At 36.1% G+C, this 24,403-nt stretch overlaps 1 protein-coding gene across 1 annotated transcript; it reads left to right on the top strand.

The window, feature by feature from the left end:
- The first annotated feature begins 18,599 nt into the window (after positions 1-18,599).
- Positions 18,600-23,617, top strand: LOC131149400 (uncharacterized). Its single transcript, XM_058099826.1, has 3 exons — positions 18,600-18,883; positions 23,071-23,183; positions 23,291-23,617. The coding sequence occupies exons 2-3, from the start codon at positions 23,101-23,103 to the stop codon at positions 23,418-23,420; spliced, it is 213 nt and encodes a 70-aa protein (XP_057955809.1). The 5' UTR covers positions 18,600-18,883; positions 23,071-23,100; the 3' UTR covers positions 23,421-23,617.
- The last annotated feature ends 786 nt before the right edge of the window (positions 23,618-24,403 follow it).

Raw genomic sequence — 24,403 nt, 5'->3', positions numbered from 1 at the left:
TGGATTACTCGTATCCCATTCCATCACCATCACCATCGACATCTCCTTCTCTAATGCCCCTACGATCTAGTCGTCCCACTCAGCCACCGACATACTTGAAGGATTTTCATATGGAACAAGTTCCACCAGCTCAGCCCACTCAATCATCTAACTCTGTGCTGGTCCGTTCATCAGGTACTCCTTATCTCGTTGATTACCTTTCTTATTCCCGCTTAAGTCCTTCTCACCGTGTCTTCACCACAACTATCTCTCTTGCCAAAGAACCACAATCTTTCATGCAGGCCATGACAGATCCAAACTAGCGTACTGCTATGCGTGTTGAGATTAATGCTCTCAAGCTCGACATTTCCTAGATCCTCACTCCTCTCCCTCCTGGTAATAAGCCTATTGGATGTAAATGGGTCTACAAGATCAAATAAAATCCATATGGATCCATTGAATGATACAAGGCTCACCTCGTTGCCAAGGGTTACAATCAACAAAGAAGGCATTCACTATATCGAGAAATTTTCTCCAGTCGCCAAGCTAACCACCGTTCGCACCATTTTGGCTCTTGCTTCCGTGTATAACTGGCATCTTCATCAGCTTGATGTCAACAACGCTTTCCTCTATGGAGATCTAGAAGAAGAAGTATACATGCAACTTCTATTGGGATTCGGAAAAAAAGGGGGATACTAGAGTATGCAAGCTCGTTAAGTCTCTCTATGGTCTTAAACAAACCTCAAGGCAATGGTATGCCAAGCTCTTATCCACCCTTGTTGATGCAGGATATTCACAATCCAAGGCAAATTACTCACTTTTCATCTGATCCCATAAGAACAATTTTATTGTCATTTTAGTATATGTGGATGACATTATCATTGTAGAAAACAGTTTGGAGCAGATCAATGCAGTCAAGAAATTTCTAAGTGAGCACTTCAAACTTAAAGATCTAGGAATTCTCAAGAATTTTTTGGGAATTGATATTTCTGTCTCAAAGAACGTATGCCCTTGAGATATTAGAAGACGTTGGCTTCCTTGGAGCTAAGCCTAGCAACTTCCCCATGGAACAAAACCTCGCACTCAGCGAGAGTGAAGATGAACTCATTACAGATCCTTCATCTTATAGATGACTTGCTGGAAGACTGATTTATTTGGTTGTAACAAGACCAAAATCAGCCTATTCAGTACATGTAGTTAGGGGTGAGCAAACGGTTGGTTGGGCAAAATTCAGTTAATTAACCGAATTAACCGAAATTTTCAGTTAATGAGAACTGTTAACCAAATTGACCGAATAGAGGGGCCTCACCGAACCAAACTCGACCGAATTACCTTTTCGGGTAATTCGGTTAACCAAATTTAACCTAATTAATTTAAAATTAATTAATAAAAACATAATATAATTATAGATTTTTTTACCAAATACTAATTAACATATTAACAAATCAACATATACTAATGAACATATTAACAAATTAACATATTAACAAATTAGCATATACTAATTAACATATTAACAAATTAACATATACTAATTTAAATTTAAATTTTAATTAATTATTAAATTGGTTATTTCGGTTAACCGAATTAACATTCCTCTTAACCGAACCGATTAACTGATTAACCAAACTTTGTAAAACCGTAACCGAACCGACCGATCTTGTGTTCTTAACCAAACCGAATCGACCAATTTTGGTTGATTAATTTAGTTAATTTGGGTTTCCCTGAATTATACTCACCCCTACATGTACTAAGTTAGTTTATGGACAAGCCACGTATACCACACTTGAATGCAGCACACAGAGTCTTGCGGTACATTAAGAAATTTTCAAGTTAGGGGCTTTTCTTGTCGACTTCTAGTGAAATCCAACTCCATGCATACTATGATGCATATTGGGCACATTGCAAGGACACTAGATGATCAGTCACCGAGTATTGCATTCTGCTAAAAAAATACTCATTTCCTAGAAGACCAAGAAGTAAACAACGGTCTCTTGCTCCTCAGCTAAAGCAGAGTATAGATCTATGGCCTCTACACGCTATGAGGTCACTTGGTTAAAATATTTACTCTAAGATCTTGTAGTGACATATTCTCAACCAATCAGACTATACTGTGATAACAAAGTTGCTATACATATAGCCTCAAATCCAGTGTTTCATAAATGAACCAAGCATATCGAGATAGATTGTCATGTGGTTTGAGAAAAATTCCAAAATGGGATCATTTAAACAATCCTTATGCACACAAACCAGCAACCCACTGATTTATTTACCAAAGCTCTTAGACTTGCACAATTTAACTACCTACTCAGCAAATTGTGTGTTATAAATATCCATGCCAACTTGAGGGGAAGTGGTGAGAAAGACCACAAATCAAGGAGCAAACATGAGGCCCCAATTACGTGATATTTCCTTTGAGAAAAGTCAGCAAATCTTCTTATTGTAGAAAGGAGCGTGGAAATTGATTTAGGATTTATTTTGTATTTACTCCATCGTTCCCAATTACAAGTATAAATAGGAGTTGTAAGTTGTTGTAAAATATACAATTGAATAGAGTTATTTTTTTATTATTCTTCTTCCTCTAATTCTATATTTATTTTATTCCTCTGGTCCATTTTGCTCTAATTTTAACAAACTGGACATGAAATAATGTAAATTTAAAAATAAAGCCAACACTAGTAATTACATTGCAATTACCTACTCAATGTTTGCAATACTAAATGTCATTTACATTCACAATGTCATAAACAAGTTTGCCTCATGACGCAGAACCCTACCAACTACAAGGAGAAAAATAAGAGTTTACATAATCAAATTGGATATTTGAATTAAGTCGAAGGCAAGTGGCTGACTTGGATTTGTTTTTAAAATTTTTTTTATTTACTTTCTTAACATTGATCATATTGTTTTCATTTCCAAAACACGGCATCCTTCCATTATTGCATTTAATGTGAAAGCTATGAGCCAAACAAGCAAACAAAAAAATATAAATATATTATAAAACATGTATATTTATGAGGATGACTATCTAGATAATAGGTTACAACCTTTGGTATACCCACATAATGGTTCATTATGTGGTTAACCTCTGGGATGCCAATGTATTTGCCTATATAAGAAACATGCTTCACAACAAAATGTGATAATAAGATGATTAGCAACATCAAGTTCTTGAAGAACTAAACTGTTGAATTTCTGTAGCTCCAATTTTTTTGTATTCATCTTTTTATTTACAACACGTTATCAGCACGATCAAGTCTCTAATGGTATAGCAAGTTTCATTGGTATTATTCTTAGGTAAGAATCATGTTTCCTTTAACATTTGTTATCTATATAACTTTAGTTTTTCGTCAAACTATATTTATATGTTAACTATATCTCTTATCTTGAGTATGTGTCCTTAAATATTTTATGTTGGGATAAATGTGAAAATAACATTTCCATTTAATATTTACCTAACTTTGAATTTTTATTTGTTTTCAAAGTGACTTTATGATGTCAAACCTCACAAACTTGAATTTGTTGCCCTTGATATTTTTGGAAGAAATTATCTATCATGGGTACTTGATGTTGAGATTCACCTTAATGCTATGAATCTTGGAAGTACAATTGAAGAAGTAAATAAAGCATTCTTGCAGGATCGCGCAAAGGCAATGATTTTCCTTCGATACCATTTACACGAAGAATTGAAAATTGAGTACCTTACTATTAATGACCCATTAGTCCTTTGGAACAACTTGAAGGAGAGATATAAACACCAAAAAACGGTAATTTTCCAAAAACTCAATATGATTGGATACTATTGCGACTGCAAGATTTTAAAATTGTAAGTTAATATAATTCAGTCTTATTTAAAATTAGCTCTCAATTGAAGTTATGTGGAGAAAAAATTACCGATGATGATATGCTAGAAAAAATATATTTGACTTTCCATGCCTCGAATGTGCTCCTGCAGCAGCAATATCGGGAGCATAAATTTACAAAATATTTTGAGCTAATTTTTGGTTACTTGTGCCTTAACAAAATAATGAGCTTTTGTTGAAAATCCATCAATCTTGTCCAACTGGCTCAACATCATTCTCTAAAGTGAACGTGGCTTTTTCTCAAGGTCTTGGATGAGGTCATGGTGGTAAAAGTGGTTGTGGTAGGAAAAATTGCTGGATCCATGATGATCATTCTTCAAAGTTTGAAAGCAAAGGTGCTGAAAAGACTCAAAGGAAATGGGCAAAGAATAAAGAAAGCTCTGAACAAAATAACAAAGTGCAAAATAATGACAATATTTGTTATAGGTGTGGAACAAAAGGTCATTGATCTCGAATATATCACACTTCTAAACACCTTGTTGATCTTTACAAGGCATTGTTAAAAGGAAAAGGGAAAAATGCTAAAGTGAATTTGTCTGAACCCATTGATGTTAAGTATTAGTCTCCTTTGGATGTTGATATTGATGTTTCTGATTTTGTTTTTTTTTTAGGATCCTAGTGGCAAAATTGATTATTTGATTGGGGATGGAAATGTCTACTATTAAATTATCTTCATGTTTATGTTATTTTGAAAAAAAAAATAACTTATATAATTTTTTTTTATTAAAAGTTTTACGTATAATATCCTTGGTAATATTTTGTTATCTTTCCTAATTCTTAAATTTTACTTTTCATTTACTAGATCATACAAAATAAACTTGATAAAATAGAGGATGACATGTGTTTGGTGGACAGTGGCACAACTCACACAATTCTTTGTGTTAAAAAATATTTCTTGCAATTAACATTAGTTGAAATTAATGTTAATGCAATATCTGGCTCTGCAAATGTAATAGAGGGCTCTGGAAGAGTTCACATTATGTTTCCAAATGGGACAAAATTGTATATTGATGATGTATTGTATTCTAGTCGATCCCGAAGAAATCTACTAAGTTTTAAAGATATACGTAGTAATGGATATCATGTTGAAACAAAATGAAGGAGATATAAAATATCTTTTTATTACATCTACAGTTTCAAACCAGAAGATCATATTAGAAAAATTCTCAAGTTTTTCATCTGGCCTATATTTCACAAAAATAAAGATGGTTGAATCAAATTTTATGCACCAAAAGTATTACGAGCCTAGACGTTTTATACTTTGACATCATCGTCTTGGCAATCCTGGTTCAACTATGAAGCGACGAATCATTGAAAATATACTTGGACATCCATTAAAGGATCAGAAAGTTCTTTTACCTAGGATTATTTTTGTACTTATTATGTTCAAGAAAAACTACTTGTTAGACCTTCTCCATCTAAATTATCTTTAGAGTCTCCATCTTTTCTACAAAGAATACAAGGCTATATTTGTGGCCCAATCTATCTATCTTGCAGACCATTTCGATATTTCATGGTTTTAATTGATACTTCTACTCTATGGTCACATGTTTGTCTACTTTTAACTCGTAATGTTGCTTTTACTAAATTTCTTGCTCAAATAATAAAGTTAAGATCAAGTTTTCTTAATCATCCCATTAAGATTGTCCGTTTAGATAATGCACGTGAATTTTCTTCAAAAGCATTTTATGACTATTGCATGTCAATAGGAATAAGTGTTGAACATTCTATTGGATATGTTCATACACAAAATGGTTTAGCGAAATCCTTCATTAAGCGTTTACAATTTATTGCTAGACCTATGCTTATGCGATCAAAGCTTCCTGCATCTGCTTTGGGTCATTCTATAGTGCATATTGCGTCTTTGATTAGAATTAGACCAACTGCATATCACAAGTTTTCACCTTCACAACTTGTGTTTAACCACTAACCTAATATATTTCATCTTAGAATTTTTGGTTGCGCTGTATATGTTCCTATTGCACCTGTACAACAAAGTAAGATGGGACCACAATGTCGTCTTGTAGCACAAGGTTTCTCCCAAAGGCCTAATATAGATTATAATGAGACCTATTCACCTATTATGGATGCAGTTACTTTCAGATTTCTGATTCGTTTAACGGTTTTTGAAGGACTTGACATTCACCTCATGGACATAGTAACAACTTATTTGTATGACTCATTGGATAATGACATATATATATATATATATATATATATATATATATGAAAATCCCTGAAGGATTTAAAATGCCTGAAGCATATAATTCAAAACAACGGCAAATGTATTCTATTAAATTACAAAGATCCTTGTATGGATTGAAGCAATCTTGGCAAATGTGGTACAATCGTCTAAGCGAATATTTGTTGAAAATTGGATATGAAAATAATCTTATATGTCCTTGTGTTTTCATTAAGAAGATAAATTTTAGATTTGTTATAGTTGCAGTTTATGTTGATGACATAAACATAGTAGAAACTCTAGAAGAGATCTCTATGACTGTTGATTACTTAATGAAAAAATTTGAGATGAAGGATCTTAGGAAGACAATTTTGTTTTGATTTTCAAGTTGAACATTTAACAAGTGGAATTCTTATTCATCAACCATCTTATACAAAAAAAAATCTTGAAACAATTTTATATGAATAAATCTTATCCATTAAGCTCCCTAATGGCTGTTCGTTCACTTGATGTGAAAAATGATCTTTTTCGTCCTCGAGAAGATGATGAAGAAATCCTTGATCCCGAAGTACCCTATCTTAGTGCAATAGGAGCACTCTTGTATCTTACAAATTGCACTAAACCAGATATAACTTTTGCCGTAAATTTGTTGGAAAGGTTTAGTTCTACACCAACTCAAAGATATTGGAATGGAGTAAAACATGTCATTCGTTATCTCTGCGACACATCTGACATTGGTTTGTTTTACCCAAAGGGAGTAAAGTCAGAGTTGAAAGGATATGCTGATGCTAAATATCTTTCTAATTCTTATAAAGTTCGATCACAAACAAGTTATATCTTTACATGTGGTGATACTGCTATCTAATGACGATTTATAAAGCAAATGATCACCGCTACCTCTTCAAACCATTTAGAAATATTGGCAAGTCACGAAGCAAGTCGTGAGTAGTATGATTAAAAACTATAATCCAACACATTAAAGGGACAAATGGATTATCACTGGAGAATGACATGCCAACAATATTGTACGAGAAAAATGCAGCATGTATCGTACAAATCAAATGTTGGTACATAAAAGGTGATAGAATTTAACATATTTCACCTAAATTCTTTTACACTCATGAACTTCTGAAGAAATGAAATGTTGACATTATAAAATTTGTTCAAGTAACAACTCAGCATATCTATTCATAAAAGCATTATCAATTTCAATTTTCAAGAAACATATACATAACATTGAAATGCAACAACTTAATGACATTTCTTAATTAAATGTATTTCTTAGGAAAAGTATGAATATTGTACTCTTTTTTCTTCATTAAAATTGTTCCATAGGATTTTCCTTAACGAAGGTTTTAACGAGACATATTCATAATGTATAGTCATTAAAAGGAAAGTGTTGTAAAACATGTGTATTTATGTGGATGACTATTAGGTTACAACTTTTGATATACCTACATAATGATTCATTATGTGATTAACATTTAGTATGTCAATGTATTTATCAACATATTTTACAAAATAATAAAATGATTAATAATATCTAGTTTTTGAAAAATTAAACTGTTGAATTTCTATAACTTTAAATTTTTTATAATTTCCATTTTATTTACAACAAAATAAATTATTAAAGGGTGGGTGAGTTAAATTTATCTGAAATCGAGCTTCATCACGGAGTTAAGATGAACAGTCTATTACATTCAATTTTCAGTGAAATCTGTCAATCCAGAGTAGCACAGAATTCTCCTTCCGTCGTGTTCGTATCAGATCTCAAGGATCAACATCAGACACTTCCTGAAAGAAATACGCAACCGAAAAAAAAAAAACAACAACATAAACACCAAACTACTGAGAAAGAACGAACCTAAATTTTTCCTTTTTGGAATTACAATTATTACAGAAACCCTCCCTATGTTGGAAAATCAAAACCCAGTTAGTGAAAAGTAGCCAGATAACCAGATTATCGATGACCCAATCCATTAATTGTTTGAAGAAGACACAGACGCCTCCATGATCAGCTTGGTCAGTTCATATGACAGCTCTGCCTTCTTTGCCAAAATCCCTGCTTCTTCCACCTCTAGCAGCATCCACTTGTTGTTCAATTCCTTCAATTGCGATCCCTCCAGACGCCTCAATCCATCTCTCCACATCCCGTTTCCCGGAAAGTGCCGAGAAAATTGTTGCATCAGAACTGGGAAATTTTCCAGCTCCGCCTCCTCTTTTCTCGCCGGGCAAACATTACTTTTGCCTGGGGGTTCGGCTTGCTCTGTGTCTGAATGTTGTTTGAGAGCTTGGCTTTTGCCCCAGATCTTGCGGGCAATCTCGTAGACCTGGCGCTGGTGAGGGGTCTTTATGAGGGACTTAGTTCGGGCGAGCCTGTGGTACTTCGCTCGCAGGCTGCGGAGCTTCTGGGTGACCTGGGCATGGCTGAAGTCGCCGGAGAGGGACTTCGCAGCGAGACCGGGGGCCGGGGACCCGAGGCCGACCGGAGAAGGGGAGGCCTCGGTGAGCTTGCAGAAAGCTTTGAGGAGGCGGATCTCGTCGTCGTCTGTGAATAGTCGCCTAGACTGGCTTTTGGGGCTAGCCGGAGATGGGTTTTCCGACGGCCTCACCGGGGTTTTCCGGCGTTTGCTGCGTGTGGAGGAAGACGGCGGTTCGGTTTGTGTTGACATTTGGGGAAAAGCACTAAAGAGGTGTTTGGCTGGAGTGAAAAGTTCAGTGCTATTTTGAAATTTGAAACGCCGATTTGATGCGGGCAGGACCTTTTTTGATGTATCCAAGGGGCTTTGTCTTGGAATGACCAATAAGACTCCCGGCATCACCTTTTTCCCAAACTAGCTACGCTTGTCACGTGCATTGCACGTGAATAGTATAAATAAATAATTTTAGTTTTCTAAATAAATTTTTTTTATTATATATTATTCTAATGAATTTTAATATAAATCTGGATGTTGGAAGTGTCATAGATGCCCTGCTGTTTACAGGCATGTAATTCTCTCAAAGAAGTGATATTTAATATTTATAAACTATGAATAGAATAAAATTAAATTAAATTAATTAATATTTTATTTTATTTAGGGATATCAATAAGTTAGATAGAAGAATCACTTAATAATTTTGATTAATTTTCCTTTCATTCTTATATTTTAAAATTTTATATTGCACATGAAAGAATGAATATGTTAAGGATGAAAATTTTATTATTGTTGCCTTTGAAAGATAAATTTTAAATTTAAATTTATTAAATTTAAATAAAATTTTATTTAATTATATATATTATTTTTTGAACAAATTCTCATAGATTAAAACTAATGTTCTTTTTTCTAAAATCCCCATGATATGCACCTATATATTATATAACAAAATTAGGTTAAATTACATTAAAGGAGATTAAAATTTTACCCTTTTTTTATTCTGAACTTTATACATAATCCACCACAAATTAAAGTTCAAGTTTCAAAATCCATGCTCCTATATGTAAAGTAAGAGTTAAAATTTTACAAAAAAAAATAATAATCATGAAAAGATATTTTCTTTTTTCTTTTTTTTTTGAATTGCTGAGATTTTCTAAAGCACTGATCACTCTTCTCTAAGTTATACAATCTAAAATAGTGATTTCCATCTAGAGAAGTATTCCAGTGATATTATTCTTGAACTTCAACTCTATTTCATTCGGTATTTGTAATTGAAGTATATAAACTTCAATTGTACTATCCAGTTCTATCTGAGAGCATTCTTTGTACAAAAGAATTTGTTTTCTTGTTTCTTATTTCTTTGACGATTCAGGTATTTTGATCATTGTAACCAAGTATGGGGTATCGCTTGGAGAGGGGGCTCTACCCTAAAGGAGGATTGTAATCGATTTGTTCCATCTGAAAAGGAATGAGTTAGTGGAATCCTTAGGTGGTATTGCCTAATGCGATGACTTAGGTTGGGGATAATCTGAACCTCGTAAAAAATCTCAGTCTCACTCTCTCTTCCCTTTTCTATTTAAATTTCAGCATACATACAAATTGTATTTCAAAGTGCAGGGTTGCTGAAACTGAGATTGAAGAAGACCTTTTAAATCTAAGAAAGAACGTTGGTTAATATTTTGTGGAAACCTTTAAGGGAGTATGTTGATTAACCGCTTGCAGAAATCTTGTTTAAAAGGAGCGCATAAAAATCATACATATAGGGCTACAAGTTGAAAATTGGCAAATGCTGAAAATAAAGAAAGTGCAGCAAGCTTTCTCAAATCTTGGTTAAGTATTGTCGTTGATTGATTGGTTACTATTTGTATTTGTGATTGATATTTGGTTTATGTTTGGATTGTGGTTGATTTAAAACTAAGTCATTCTTGTGTGTTTTCTTAAATATACAAAAAGCTGAAAATTTGTAATAGCATTTAAAAGAATTTTTATAAACCCAATTCACCCACCTCTTGGGATAACACCTCAACTTTCAGTAAGAAATAGTACCCATGTGAACCTAGAATAGTCATCTACAATTACAAATGCATGTAATTTTCCTCCTACACTCTGAACTTGATTAGGACCAAATAAGTGTGCAACATTTGAAGTGGCTTGTAGTGGATATGATTTTCTTTTTCTTGAAACTAGATCTCGTTTTCTTACCCATTTGACATGCATGACAAATTTTATTTTTCACAAAAGGTGTTTTTGGTAAGTCTTTAACTAAGTCATTTTGCACAAGTTTTGACAGTAGATCTATGCTAACATGCCCTAGACGCCTATGCCACAACCAACTTACTTCATTTATAACAAAAAAACATGTTACATGTTGGGAAGCTAAGTTATCAAAACTAGTGGTGTAAACATTCTCATGACACCAGTAAAAAGAATTTTGTTATCAGCTTTGAAAGTGGAATAGTGTTCCCAAGAGGGGGGGATGAATTGGGTTATTTAAAAATTTTAAGTTCCTTTTAAATTCTTTGTTTAGTTCTCATAGAAAAACTTAAGTTAATCGATCAATTCTCAATCAACAATTAAAAAACCACAATTAGTTGAAAAATTAAACAATCTAATCAATCATACAATGATTTAAGATAACCAACACAATCACTTAAACAATCAAGATTTTGCAACTCTTTGAAAGCTTTCAGCTTTTGATGACAGCCCTATAATTTGTATGCAAGCCCTATTTTGGATTGATTTTTATTGCGTTCTCTTAATTAAGATTTCCACAAATTAACCAATGTACTCCCTTGTGGGTTTCCGCAAATGGTTAATTGAAACCTACTTTCTATAGATTAAGAGTTATCTTTGAATTCGGTGTGAAATTAGGAATAGTTTCCCAAGAGGGGGGAGAATTGGGTTCTTTAAAAATTTTATTCCCTTTTTTATGCTTACTTGGATTTAGTATGACAACAAGAAAATAAAGAAATCAACTAATAAACACACTGCAAGATACTAATATTAAAATAAACAATCCAACCAATTAAAGTAAATAGTTTAAACAAACAAGCAAGAGTTTTAGAACTTTTATGAGTTGCCCTACAGAAGTTTGCAACCTACTTTGAATGAAATCTTTGTTTGCACTTCTCTTGATCAAGATTTCCGCAGATTAATCAACGTACTTGTTAGAACTGGTGTATTCCCAAGAGGGGGGCTGAATTGGAATTTTAAAACTTTTTCACCTAGGTTGATCTATGCAACAACGGTATGTACACAACCAAGGAACAGTCTATACAGTTTCCAACTGCGTAGATAAATATACTGTGGAAATTAAGTCATACGTATCAATCACCCATAACATACACGTGCAGTAAATATAAAATGCAGAAATATAAACAAACACACGATATGTTATCGGGGTTCAGCCAACTGTGCCTACGTCCCCGCCTCAAGCTCGCAAGCTTGAGGATTCCACTAATAGCTCACTTAAGGGTGGAGCGGCACCGTTTAAACCCAGGTCAAATTAACACAGGGCTGACCTCAACCTTAACCAAGTCAATTAGCGGGGCTGACCTCAACCTACACGCCTTAACAGGACGACGCACCTAGCTTTCCTAACCGGGTCTAAGCCAATCCGGGACTATTCCAGGCCTAGTCTCCCTCTTCAGGCCCGTGCCTAGAAATACAACAGCATTTGAAATACAATCAAATGGTACAATGAATAAGCTTTCAAGTAAAGAAGATGTGTACCCAGATACGCGCAATATCACATACACCACAATATGATTTAATATGTAAGCTCAACGTGATCTAAGATGTCAACTCTCAAATAGATTTACTATCGTTGTAATGAGTGCGTGAGAGTGCAAACCTAAATGATCTTTGTATCATAAGATATTCAATCTGAGTGCTCAAACAAAGATATTATCCAAACTTCATATATTTCAATCAACAAGTTTTCTCAATATATATATATATATATATATGTATATGAAGTTCTAGCAATGTATAAGTTTGGTTTGCAAAAAGATATTCAATCTTTGTATTCAGCAAAGGATATATGAGTTAACGAGTATTGCAACAAAGACTTTATCACATAAGCAAATATCTCATCAAATATTTTTAAGATAAAAACACAGTAGATATTTGAGAATGTTTTTGCAGCCAAAATACAAATACAAACTTCTTAAGACATTGCAATGAATATGCAATACTCAGAAGTTCTATATAAGTCTTCTTAGGAGAGACTTATTAATAAAGTCCCCTAAGAATACTTAAGGTTTAGCTCTCAAAAAATAAGTCAAACAATCCAAAAATAGGAGAGCAAACCAATCAATATAAATACTCAAAAATCAACTTACAAATGATGTAGGCAATACGGGAAGGTAAGATTGAGTGTGTGGAGCATGGAAATTAGTATTATAAGGTTTTGATATTTCAGAGAATTTTCCCTAATCAAAGTGGCTAATCTAACTTAATCTTTGCAAATGAACACATATATATAGCCATGGAAGGAAATATGATCGTTGGGGACCTTTTGGGTATTATTAGAAAAGTTTAATGACGTTTAAGGCATTTTAACCCTATTTAAAAATTGTTAACTGCGGTAAAAAATCAGGGCAACCCAAGAGGTCCGGTCGACCAGAAATGGTTTGGTCGACCAGGACTCAAACGGCTCGGTCGACCAGGACTCAAACGGCTCGATCAACCAGGGGTATTTTGAACTGAGTGGTCGGTCGACCGAGGCAGGACGATTTTCCAAAATTTCGAGGTTCGGTCGACCGGGCCTTTTTGAACTGTGTGGTTCGGTCGACCAGACCGCTAGGAATTTTCCCGAGACCCTTCGGTCGACCAGGTTGTTGGAGTATAAAGTTGGTCGGTCGACCGGGAGGTCAAAATGTTGACTCCCAGGTGGTTCAGGCGACCGGGGTAAAATGAACTGTAAGGGTTTGGTCGACCAGGCCTTGGTCAAATTGTTGACCTAGGGCTGGTTTGGTCGACCAAGCCAAAGTGAACTGTGTTGGCCGGTCGACCGAAAGTGCACCAAGTGTGCATTTCGGTCCCGTATTGATACAATAAAGCCCTATGTAAGTGCCTACCACATATATGTGAAAGTGTGAGTGTCCTAGAGGCATTTGGGGTCCAATTTTGAAGACACCGAAAAAGTCTGGAGTGCACCCTAAGGTCTTTCTAAGGTCCTGTCTCATTCATGGTTCGGTTTGAGCTTACAAAATAAATCATACATGTGATGTGTGTGCTTATCATAAACCGAATACCTACTTACTATTACAGACCAATTAAATATATTACATTATGAAATACAACTTTGGTCTTCGGGCTTTTCTTGACTTTGTGCACATCTTTGTCTTAACACCTTTAGTTCCTGCACAAAACCTCAAACACTCATTAGATACAATGAGTATTTGTCATAATCAAAATCGGGCGTGACCAATAAGGTCAACAGTACTCCCTTTTTGGGTTTCCGCAAATGATTAACCAAAATGTACTTTCTAAATAACAAGAGTCTTCCTTTGTTTTTATCTTCAAGCCCTGCTATCTACACTTTAGTACACACAAAATATATTGTATAGAAAGTAATAAGTAAAGAAGAAAGAAAGACACAAAGATTTTTACGAGGTTCGGCTTCAACTCAGCCTACGTCATCGCCCTTGGCAAAATACTGAAGGGTTCCACTATAGCAATTACTTTACTGGGCGGAACAACACCGATTACAAACACTCCTTTGTTAAGGCTAGAGTCCACCTTCTCTAAACAATATACCCTTGTTTGGTCAACGATTCAATAACTTGAAATCGTCTAACATCTACAAGAAAAAATATAAGAAGATTGTGTACAAAGAACGCTTACACAAAGAGCAAGTTAGTACAATTCAAAACTATGTACTTCAAAAGATAAATATCAAGAATGAAATACACTTTTGAAGCTTAGGAATGGATTTCACCAAACAACCTTTTCTCCAGACGAGAAATTAGCAGTATAACGTTAGGGATGGATGAATAACAATCTCAGAATCACAACGCTTTCAGTTTGCAAGAGATGAACAAGATGAGACTTTGAGAGCAAGAGAGCTTATGAATAATTTTCAAAACTTGGTGTATTTTTCATTAGAAAACTATGTATTTATAGATAATCAGACTTGTTTCCATATTGCTAAAGTTTCCTTGGAGTGTTGCGAGATTACGTGAGCAATAGTTTGGAAAATTTTTTCCCTAAGTATTATTTAAGATTATGCACCTTTCTACAGGTTAGCCTTTAGAGCTAAGGGTAGGACCAACCATATTAAATGGCCAAACTCGTAGCTTGGTGCTGCGAGATTTCACCACATGTCACCTTCCCACTGGTTGTTCGCTTTAAATCTCGCAGTACCAAACTGCAAGATTTGCTCCCCTCCGTGCCATGCGTCAACTTTTCAGTGGCTCATCAGTTTAAATCTCGTAGCATGATACTATGAGATTACGTGAGCAATAGTTTGAAAAATTTTTTCCCTGAGTATTATTTAAGATTATGCACCTTTCTACAAGTTAGCCTTTAGAGCTAGGGGTAGGACCAACCATATTAAATGGCCAAACTCGTAGCTTAGTGCTGCGAGATTTCACTACGTGTCACCTTCAGTTTGCAAGAGATGAACAAGATGAGACTTTGAGAGCAAGAGAGCTTATGAACAATTTTCAAAACTTGGTGTATTTTTCATTAGAAAACTATGTATTTATAGATAATCAGACTTGTTTCCATATTGCTAAAGTTTCCTTGGAGTGTTACGAGATTACGTGAGCAATAGTTTGGAAAATTTTTTTCCCTAAGTATTATTTAAGATTATGCACCTTTCTACAGGTTAGCCTTTAGAGCTAGGGGTAGGACCAACCATATTAAATGGCCAAACTCGTAGCTTGGTGCTGCGAGATTTCACCACATGTCACCTTCCCACTAGTTGTTCGCTTTAAATCTCGCAGTACCAAACTGCAAGATTTGCTCCCCTCCGTGCCACGCGTCAACTTTTCAGTGGCTCATCAGTTTAAATCTCGTAGCATGATACTATGAGATTACGTGAGCAATAGTTTGAAAAATTTTTTCCCTGAGTATTATTTAAGATTATGCACCTTTCTACAAGTTAGCCTTTAGAGCTAGGGGTAGGACCAACCATATTAAATGGCCAAACTCGTAGCTTAGTGCTGCGAGATTTCGCTACGTGTCACCTTCAGTTTGCAAGAGATGAACAAGATGAGACTTTGAGAGCAAGAGAGCTTATGAACAATTTTCAAAACTTGGTGTATTTTTCATTAGAAAACTATGTATTTATAGATAATCAGACTTGTTTCCATATTGCTAAAGTTTCCTTGGAGTGTTGCGAGATTACGTGAGCAATAGTTTGGAAAATTTTTTCCCTAAGTATTATTTAAGATTCTGCACCTTTCTACAGGTTAGCCTTTAGAGCTAGGGGTAGGACCAACCATATTAAATGGCCAAACTCGTAGCTTGGTGCTGCGAGATTTCACCACATGTCACCTTCCCACTGGTTGTTCGCTTTAAATCTCGCAGTACCAAACTGTAAGATATGCTCCCCTCCGTGCCATGCGTCAACTTTTCAGTGGCTCATCAGTTTAAATCTCGTAGCATGATACTATGAGATTACGTGAGCAATAGTTTGAAAAAATTTTTCCCTGAGTATTATTTAAGATTATGCACCTTTCTACAGGTTAGCCTTTAGAGCTAGGGGTAGGACCAACCATATTAAATGGCCAAACTCGTAGCTTAGTGCTGCGAGATTTCGCTACGTGTCACCTTCCCACCGGTTGTTTGCTTTAAATCTCGCAGCACCAAACTGTAAGATTTGCTCCCCTCCGTGCCATGCGTCAACTTTCCAGTGGCTCATCAGTTTAAATCTCGCAGTATCATACTGCGAGATTATGTGAGCAATAGTTTAAAAAATCTTTTCCTAGTATTATTTAAGAAGGTTAACCTTTAAGGCTAGGCGTAGCACCAACCATATTAAATGGCCAAACTCCCCCCCACCCCCCAACCAATGAGGGATTGCTTTCACAAACTCGTAGCTTAGTGCTGCGAGATTTCGCTACGTGTCACCTTCCCACCGGTTGTTTGCTTTAAATCTCGCAGCACCAAACTGTAAGATTTGCTCCCCTCCGTGCCATGCGTCAACTTTCCAGTGGCTCATTAGTTTAAATCTCGCAGTATCATACTGCGAGATTATGTGAGCAATAGTTTAAAAAATCTTTTCCTAGTATTATTTAAGAAGGTTAACCTTTAAGGCTAGGCATAGCACCAACCATATTAAATGGCCAAACTCCCCCCCACCCCCCAACCAATGAGGGATTGCTTTCACAAACTCGTAGCTTAGTGCTGCGAGATTTCGCTACGTGTCACCTTCCCACCGGTTGTTTGCTTTAAATCTCGCAGCACCAAACTGTAAGATTTGCTCCCCTCCGTGCCATGCATCAACTTTCCAGTGGCTCATCAGTTTAAATCTCGCAGTATCATACTGCGAGATTATGTGAGCAATAGTTTAAAAAATCTTTTCCTAGTATTATTTAAGAAGGTTAACCTTTAAGGCTAGGCGTAGCACCAACCATATTAAATGGCCAAACTCCCCCCCACCCCCCAACCAATGAGGGATTGCTTTCACAAACTCGTAGCTTAGTGCTGCGAGATTTCGCTACGTGTCACCTTCCCACCGGTTGTTTGCTTTAAATCTCGCAGCACCAAACTGTAAGATTTGCTCCCCTCCGTGCCATGCGTCAACTTTCCAGTGGCTCATCAGTTTAAATCTCGCAGTATCATACTGCGAGATTATGTGAGCAATAGTTTAAAAAATCTTTTCCTAGTATTATTTAAGAAGGTTAACCTTTAAGGCTAGGCGTAGCACCAACCATATTAAATGGCCAAACTCCCCCCCACCCCCCAACCAATGAGGGATTGCTTTCACAAACTCGTAGCTTAGTGCTGCGAGATTTCGCTACGTGTCACCTTCCCACCGGTTGTTTGCTTTAAATCTCGCAGCACCAAACTGTAAGATTTGCTCCCCTCCGTGCCATGCATCAACTTTCCAGTGGCTCATCAGTTTAAATCTCGCAGTATCATACTGCGAGATTATGTGAGCAATAGTTTAAAAATTCTTTTCCTAGTATTATTTAAGAAGGTTAACCTTTAAGGCTAGGCGTAGCACCAACCATATTAAATGGCCAAACTCCCCCCCACCCCCCAACCAATGAGGGATTGCTTTCACAAACTCGTAGCTTAGTGCTGCGAGATTTCGCTACGTGTCACCTTCCCACCGGTTGTTTGCTTTAAATCTCGCAGCACCAAACTGTAAGATTTGCTCCCCTCCGTGCCATGCGTCAACTTTCCAGTGGCTCATCAGTTTAAATCTCGCAGTATCATACTGCGAGATTATGTGAGCAATAGTTTAAAAAATCTTTTCCTAGTATTATTTAAGAAGGTTAACCTTTAAGGCTAGGCGTAGCACCAACCATATTAAATGGCCAAACTCCCCCCCACCCCCCAACCAATGAGGGATTGCTTTCACAAACTCGTAGCTTAGTGCTGCGAGATTTCGCTACGTGTCACCTTCCCACCGGTTGTTTGCTTTAAATCTCGCAGCACCAAACTGTAAGATTTGCTCCCCTCCGTGCCATGCGTCAACTTTCCAGTGGCTCATCAGTTTAAATCTCGCAGTATCATACTGCGAGATTATGTGAGCAATAGTTTAAAAAATCTTTTCCTAGTATTATTTAAGAAGGTTAACCTTTAAGGCTAGGCGTAGCACCAACCATATTAAATGGCCAAACTCCCCCCCACCCCCCAACCAATGAGGGATTGCTTTCACAAACTCGTAGCTTAGTGCTGCGAGATTTCGCTACGTGTCACCTTCCCACCGGTTGTTTGCTTTAAATCTCGCAGCACCAAACTGTAAGATTTGCTCCCCTCCGTGCCATGCGTCAACTTTCCAGTGGCTCATCAGTTTAAATCTCGCAGTATCATACTGCGAGATTATGTGAGCAATAGTTTAAAAAATCTTTTCCTAGTATTATTTAAGAAGGTTAACCTTTATCACAATACTCTCTCTCAATCGGACATGCAAGGTCTTCTGGACACGCATGGGCTACCAATAAAGAAGCGAGATGGATTAGTCTTCAGAACTAACCGATATTGTTTGCTTTAGAGTTTCAAGCCCACACAATTTCAAAACGTGCTAGCTGGTGAAGAGGACCAAATATATTAAATGGCGGAACTCCATCGGGCCTCCGATGTGGGATTGCTTTCACAACATTTATAACTTTTTATAGATTTAAAAATCATAAAGAGGTATAGTATTCACAAAAAAGCACCTAGCGGTGCTGTAGATCGAGTGACGGCGAGCAAATTCTCTGCTGTTTCGGCGGAATCATAAGCAGACGTAGTCAGCAACAGTTGAGTTATATCAACACCAGGTATTTCATCGCTGACCTTGTTGAGATTTTCTTGTTTCAGTTTATCATGTCCGCGTTAGGGTTTCTGTTGTTCCTGTCACCGTCTGTTCTTTCTTTTGGAGATTACGTGAAAAATTCTGTTGATCAAAATGAGCTATTAAGGCAAATTACATGTACCCTCGAGGGCTTGGGCTTGGTATTTTCATGAAATACTGAACGGCTCTGTTGTTTCTTTAGTTTGTACTGTATAGGGCATTTGAAGTTCATAGTCTATTTTCTGTAATGCGGCCTGTAAAAGAAAAGAGCAGCTATCATCCCAACAGCTGGGACGTAAGATTTCAGAAAATACTTTTATATTTTGCATAGGTTGTGGATGGGCAGACGGCTTCCTTTGATTGTTGTGGCTCCATCTGTAATTTTACACTGTCAAATACATTGATCGTTTTAGTCTAAGAACAAAACCATTTAGGCTCTGTCTGGATCAAGGATTTTGTATGAGAAAATGGAAAAAAAAGAAAAATAATTAAGAAAACAAATTTCCATTGCATTTTCTCTCCATGACAATTATTAATAAGAATTAAAATTTAATCAAATGTGATTGAAAATTAGTAGAAGTGAACGTTTGTGTGATTTCAAATGAAACACATGTTAATTGATAATCAAACCAGAAGACGTAAATCCCTTTTCATGTGCCTTGCAACCAGATACTGTATATTTTATTTTTCTTATCATTTTCTTTGATAACCAAACAAGAAGTGACTTCCTTCATATCTTCCTTCATGTGTTTTCTAAGCTTCAAACAAAGCCTGAAGCTTCCATATTTTTCTCAGATTTTGGCTAATGTGGAGAAAGATAGATTTATGAATACTGTCTGGAGCAATATTTATTACTCATTGTAGTGTTGGTGTGTTATATCATTGAACTAACAATGTAATGCTAGATGAGGGAGTGGAGCTGTGGAAGCAATCTATTTCCTCGAAAATTACATCTGAGAAATTTAGTCATTTGCTGCCACGTTGTGGCACAAACTTGATAATTGTGGGGACCTTTTTAGAAGCATTTCCTTGAACATGTTACCTAGTACCAGACATTTCGTTGGTGCATTTCTTCATTTTATTGAAAAAAATTTGCCTATTTTTGTGTTCCCCCTTAGCTTACTAAGTTAGTGCTTATAACTACCTGTGCATCTTGGATCTTCTTTTGATCCTCTCTTTGCTATTTCCTTGAAGCCGAATTAATCACAATCCTTCCTACAAGCATCAGATATTTCCCCTAACATAAGATATGCTTGTTGAGATCAATTGATTATACTTCTTTTTGAATGAACAAGTCAAATTCAACATCCGTTATCTATTATTTGGGAGGTTTTTATTTGATTGTGTATTGATGTAATTGGTGTAATCCCAAGAGGGGGTTAAATTGGAGATTAAAAAAAATTTCTCCTAGGTTAGGTTCAAATCCACAATCAGTAATTCGCAACCTAGAGTTTGTCTAAACAAATACCAATTAACCAATAAAATAAAACTCAGCAGATAAATAAAACCAATCAAGCATGCTCAGTACTTCCCAATCATCCACAATATTTAAGATATAAACATTCAAGTGCGGAAATCTAAATAGCATAGGGAAGAAAAAGCACAACACGATATGATATCGGGGTTCGGCCAATACTGCCTACGTTCCCGCCTCAAGCTCACAAGTAAGAGGATTCCACTAATGCTCGCTTAACGGGTGGAGCGACACCGATACAACCTCCTCTCCTTACTGGGCATGGAATACCCCAGCTCACATTCACAGGGCTGAGTCTAACCTATACAACTACACCTTACAGGATGGTGCTCCTAGTTCTCTTAATCGGGTCTTAACTAGTTCGGGACTTTTTTAATCGAGTCTAAATCTATCCGAGACTTTTCACAGGACAAGTCTCCCTCTTTAGGCCACGTCTGGAATATAACGATATATAAAAAATATTTTGTACAAAGAGATACTTCTTCAAAAGCAGATGTGTACACAATAAAGTTGTATGAGATAAACTCAAGTGAGAATGTGTATTTTTTTCAATATAATCTTTGAATAAATTTATATAATTAGTGCTCAAAGATTTAAGCCCAAATAATATTTTTCTCCAAAAATGTTTTTCAAATAAAGTGTAGGAGAACTTAGGGTTTTTAGCTTTCAAATAATTTTGCACAAACAAAATATAAGTGTTTGAAATCTATGTGCAAAAAGGTTTCCAAGCAAGAATGTATTTCTCCAAAAATATTTACTAAGGAAATATGTGGAGAAACCTCTAAGCTTACTCTCAAAAAGATTTTTAAAGTAAGAAATAAATGAGAGCATTTATTCTTTGAATGTAAAATAAATGCCAAATAAATAACTCGAACAATCATCAAGAGCAAAGAACTTGCTAATGAAGAGAGTACAGGAAATACTCTAAGCTCTCTTAAAAATGATTTTGAAATGAATGATAGCAAGAGTATGAAAATCAAGCTTTGAAGATGAAAATATAACAAAAATATTTGGGAGAGTTTTCTAACTAATCATCTTGTTAATTATGTTTATGAAGGAGGTATTTTTAGAGCCTGGGAAAAATATAATCGTTGGGGACACGCTCGTCTTTTTAGAAAAGTTTAGTTGAAAAATTAATGATGATTAGCGCTGTAAAATTACACCAACCCGAGAGGTTTGGTCAACCAGGGCCTTCGTCGGTCGGCTGACCCAAGCCAAAAATTTGAATTTTCAAAGGGGCTCGATCAACTAGGGGAGATGTCGGTCGGCTGACGTTGGGCGATTTCGAACCCTTCGTAAGTTCGGTCGACCTAGGAACAAGGCCGATCGACTATTCATAAAACCCGGTCGGCCGTGGACAATTTGAGCTAAATGGTCAATCTACCGAGATATAATAAACAAGCCAATCATGTATGGTCAGTTGGCTAAGGCTTCCTGGTTAAAAATGGTCGGTCGGCCGGACCTTTGAATTTGGTCAAATTCTATGGCCAGTCGACTGGGGCTTTTCAAATGTACAATGGCCGGTCGGCCAAGGTCAGTCGACTGAGGAGTTTTGACCTTGTAATGGTCAGTCGACCGAGGCAAGTACAAACCTATGGTTCACCCTTATTTTTGTCCTTGGATCCATTTTGAAAACCTTGTTTGATTTTAGCTTTTCATGAAAGGTTTTTCTTGAAATGTTAGGTTCCCTATTGGTCAATCTATGGTTGTGTTTGAGTTTTTCATTCACATAAAGCATGCAATGCATTATTACAGACCAAGTAGAAATAAAAATGCAATTACAATATAAATAATCATATGTCTTCATTCTTCTTCTTCTTTTGCTCTTCTGTCTTTATGGAATATGCCAGGTTGAAACGAGCTTTATGCATCTCATGACTTCCATTTTCCTGTATCTTATATCCGTGCAGAAATGTAGACTTGTTCACATACTAAATGCACACATAAGATACGAATGGTTTGTCATAATCGAAACGGGATCGGACTCAAAAAGTCAACATGTATAGTAAGCTATTTTAAAAGGCAGGTGAAGATATAGTGGCTATGATATGATAGGCATGAGTAATTAGGGATTTTGAACATCAAGGGTATTTTTATTGAACATGATGCTTTATACTATTGAAGTGTTCTTGCTGTTTTAGTGGGAGCACCTTCTTGTATTTTTGTGATAGTTCTAACAAATATGACTTAACATAAATCAACTATGACCTGGTGTCTTGAACTTATTCTTAGATTCTGTTTCTGTCATTTTGATTTTTAACTTGTTTGATCCATTCTCTTTTCCGCTTTGAAATCTCAGTTGCATTTGTTATGTACTTCTGCCTGAGTCACTGCATGAGAATCTGTTGGTCTCTTGAAAGAGAAGGTTTGAAAATTGTATAGTTAAAAAGAAAAACAGTATACTATGAGCATTTCTCTGCTTCATTATTAGTATATGTTTTCCCCTCAATGCTAAGTTTTCAGTAGAGAAGGCATAGCTTTGTTAAGATTTCCTCCTCTCTCAGATTTGCGCATGCAGTGGAAGAAAAATAAAAAATAAACATTTGCAAGTTTAAAATTGTAGGCCATATCAAATTATTTAATTTTATGCAACAATTGAAGCCTGTTAATTGCGTTGTCCTGAACACAATATCCTGCATTTTTTTTTTGTGAACTTATTCAATGGATTACTGAGGCATTTTTTTATGCTTGCGTGTTAGGTTTTTCATCAGGCTGCTTTGGTGGTTTTGATGCCACGATCGCGCAATGCAATTCTTGCCACGGGCTTAGTGGCTTTTGCTGCGGCAGGCTTGGCATTTCCCTTTTTCATGGCGTAAGTTAATTTCACGTTCCATAGTGATTCCATAATTCGCTGTCCAAGAGTTGCTGTACCTTCTTGCTCCTTGGAAAGTTAGAACTTCCACTGTTTGATTCATCCAGGTCGTCAGGGACCAAGCCTGTTATTGATTCTTCAAAGCCGCTGCCACCGCAAGCTACTTTTCGAGGGCCATACATAAACACTGGTTCCCGTGACGTTGGCCCTGACCATCAAACTTACCCAAAGAAATGATTATTTGCTAAAAAGCTGTTTGTTGACATGAATTTCATGCTGTGTTTATCAAAGATTCGAGTCCATGTAGTTATTGACCACTTTCCAGAAGGCGTACTTGATTAGTAAACAATAGGTGTAAAAAGCAGCTTGGAAATAATTTGTATCGCATGATCATTTATTGGATTGGAAATATGGAATCAGAGGGGATTTTGTTATATTTGTTTAAGAGTTTACAAAATCATACTTGTGAGGAAATCAGGGGGGATTTTGTTATATTTTTTTAAGAGTTTACAAAATCAAGGTGTCAGTATTCCCAATCATTTATAATTTTTGAATAATATTGTTGTATTTTAACCATGATGCTCAAAAAAAAAAAAAAAAGTTGAGCCACTGTTCTAGGGTTGAGTGAACCCTGCCATAGCCTTTTTGGAGTTTGGTGTTTCAAACAGATTTTCTGATTTTCAGAATCATTTTTTGGCTTCATGCTTTCTTTGCACTTCTGACCATGGTTATTAAAATCATGATCTAGATTGCTGAATCGTGATTCTACAGCCCAGATTCAATCAAACAATCCAAGTTGCGACAAAAATCAGAATCATGGAATCGTAAGTAGAGTTAACGGATCCTACTTTGTTACCTAGATTGTTCGCCCCCACCCTTCCCCACTCACGCCATATAACGAGGGCCTATGCATGCTTTGACCAGCCCAAGTGCCTCAAAAAGGTTTACATTCGGCCAAGTCTCCAGAAACTAGGGCAAAATAGCTCCTAGCCTCCCATCAATGAGCACATCGAACAAAATCTGCACCTGACTTTCCCTTGAGTTCAACATTTTAGTCCTCTACCCCTCTTTGAAGTTCAGCTGCGCAACACCTGAATTTTTCTACTGCTATCTGGTGACTGTTGTTTGATTAGCAGCAGCCAACGTCTTGGTGTTTGATCAGCAATTCTAAAATCAGTTTCCTGATTTTACTTTACGATTCTAACAACCTTGCTTCAAAT

This window comes from Malania oleifera, chromosome 2, assembly GCF_029873635.1.
Source record: "Malania oleifera isolate guangnan ecotype guangnan chromosome 2, ASM2987363v1, whole genome shotgun sequence".
NCBI lineage: Eukaryota > Viridiplantae > Streptophyta > Magnoliopsida > Santalales > Ximeniaceae > Malania > Malania oleifera.
The sequence above is the reverse complement of the archived record's forward strand: the minus strand, read 5'-3'. Positions and strand labels throughout refer to the sequence as shown.

Excerpts from the sequence above, each read along its gene's own strand:
- LOC131149400 (XM_058099826.1), top strand. The coding sequence starts at position 23,101 with ATGCCACGATCGCGCAATGCAATTCTTGCCACGGGCTTAGTGGCTTTT. Across the intron at positions 23,184-23,290 it reads GCATTTCCCTTTTTCATGGC|GTCGTCAGGGACCAAGCCTG; the intron begins GTAAGTTAATTT and ends TGATTCATCCAG.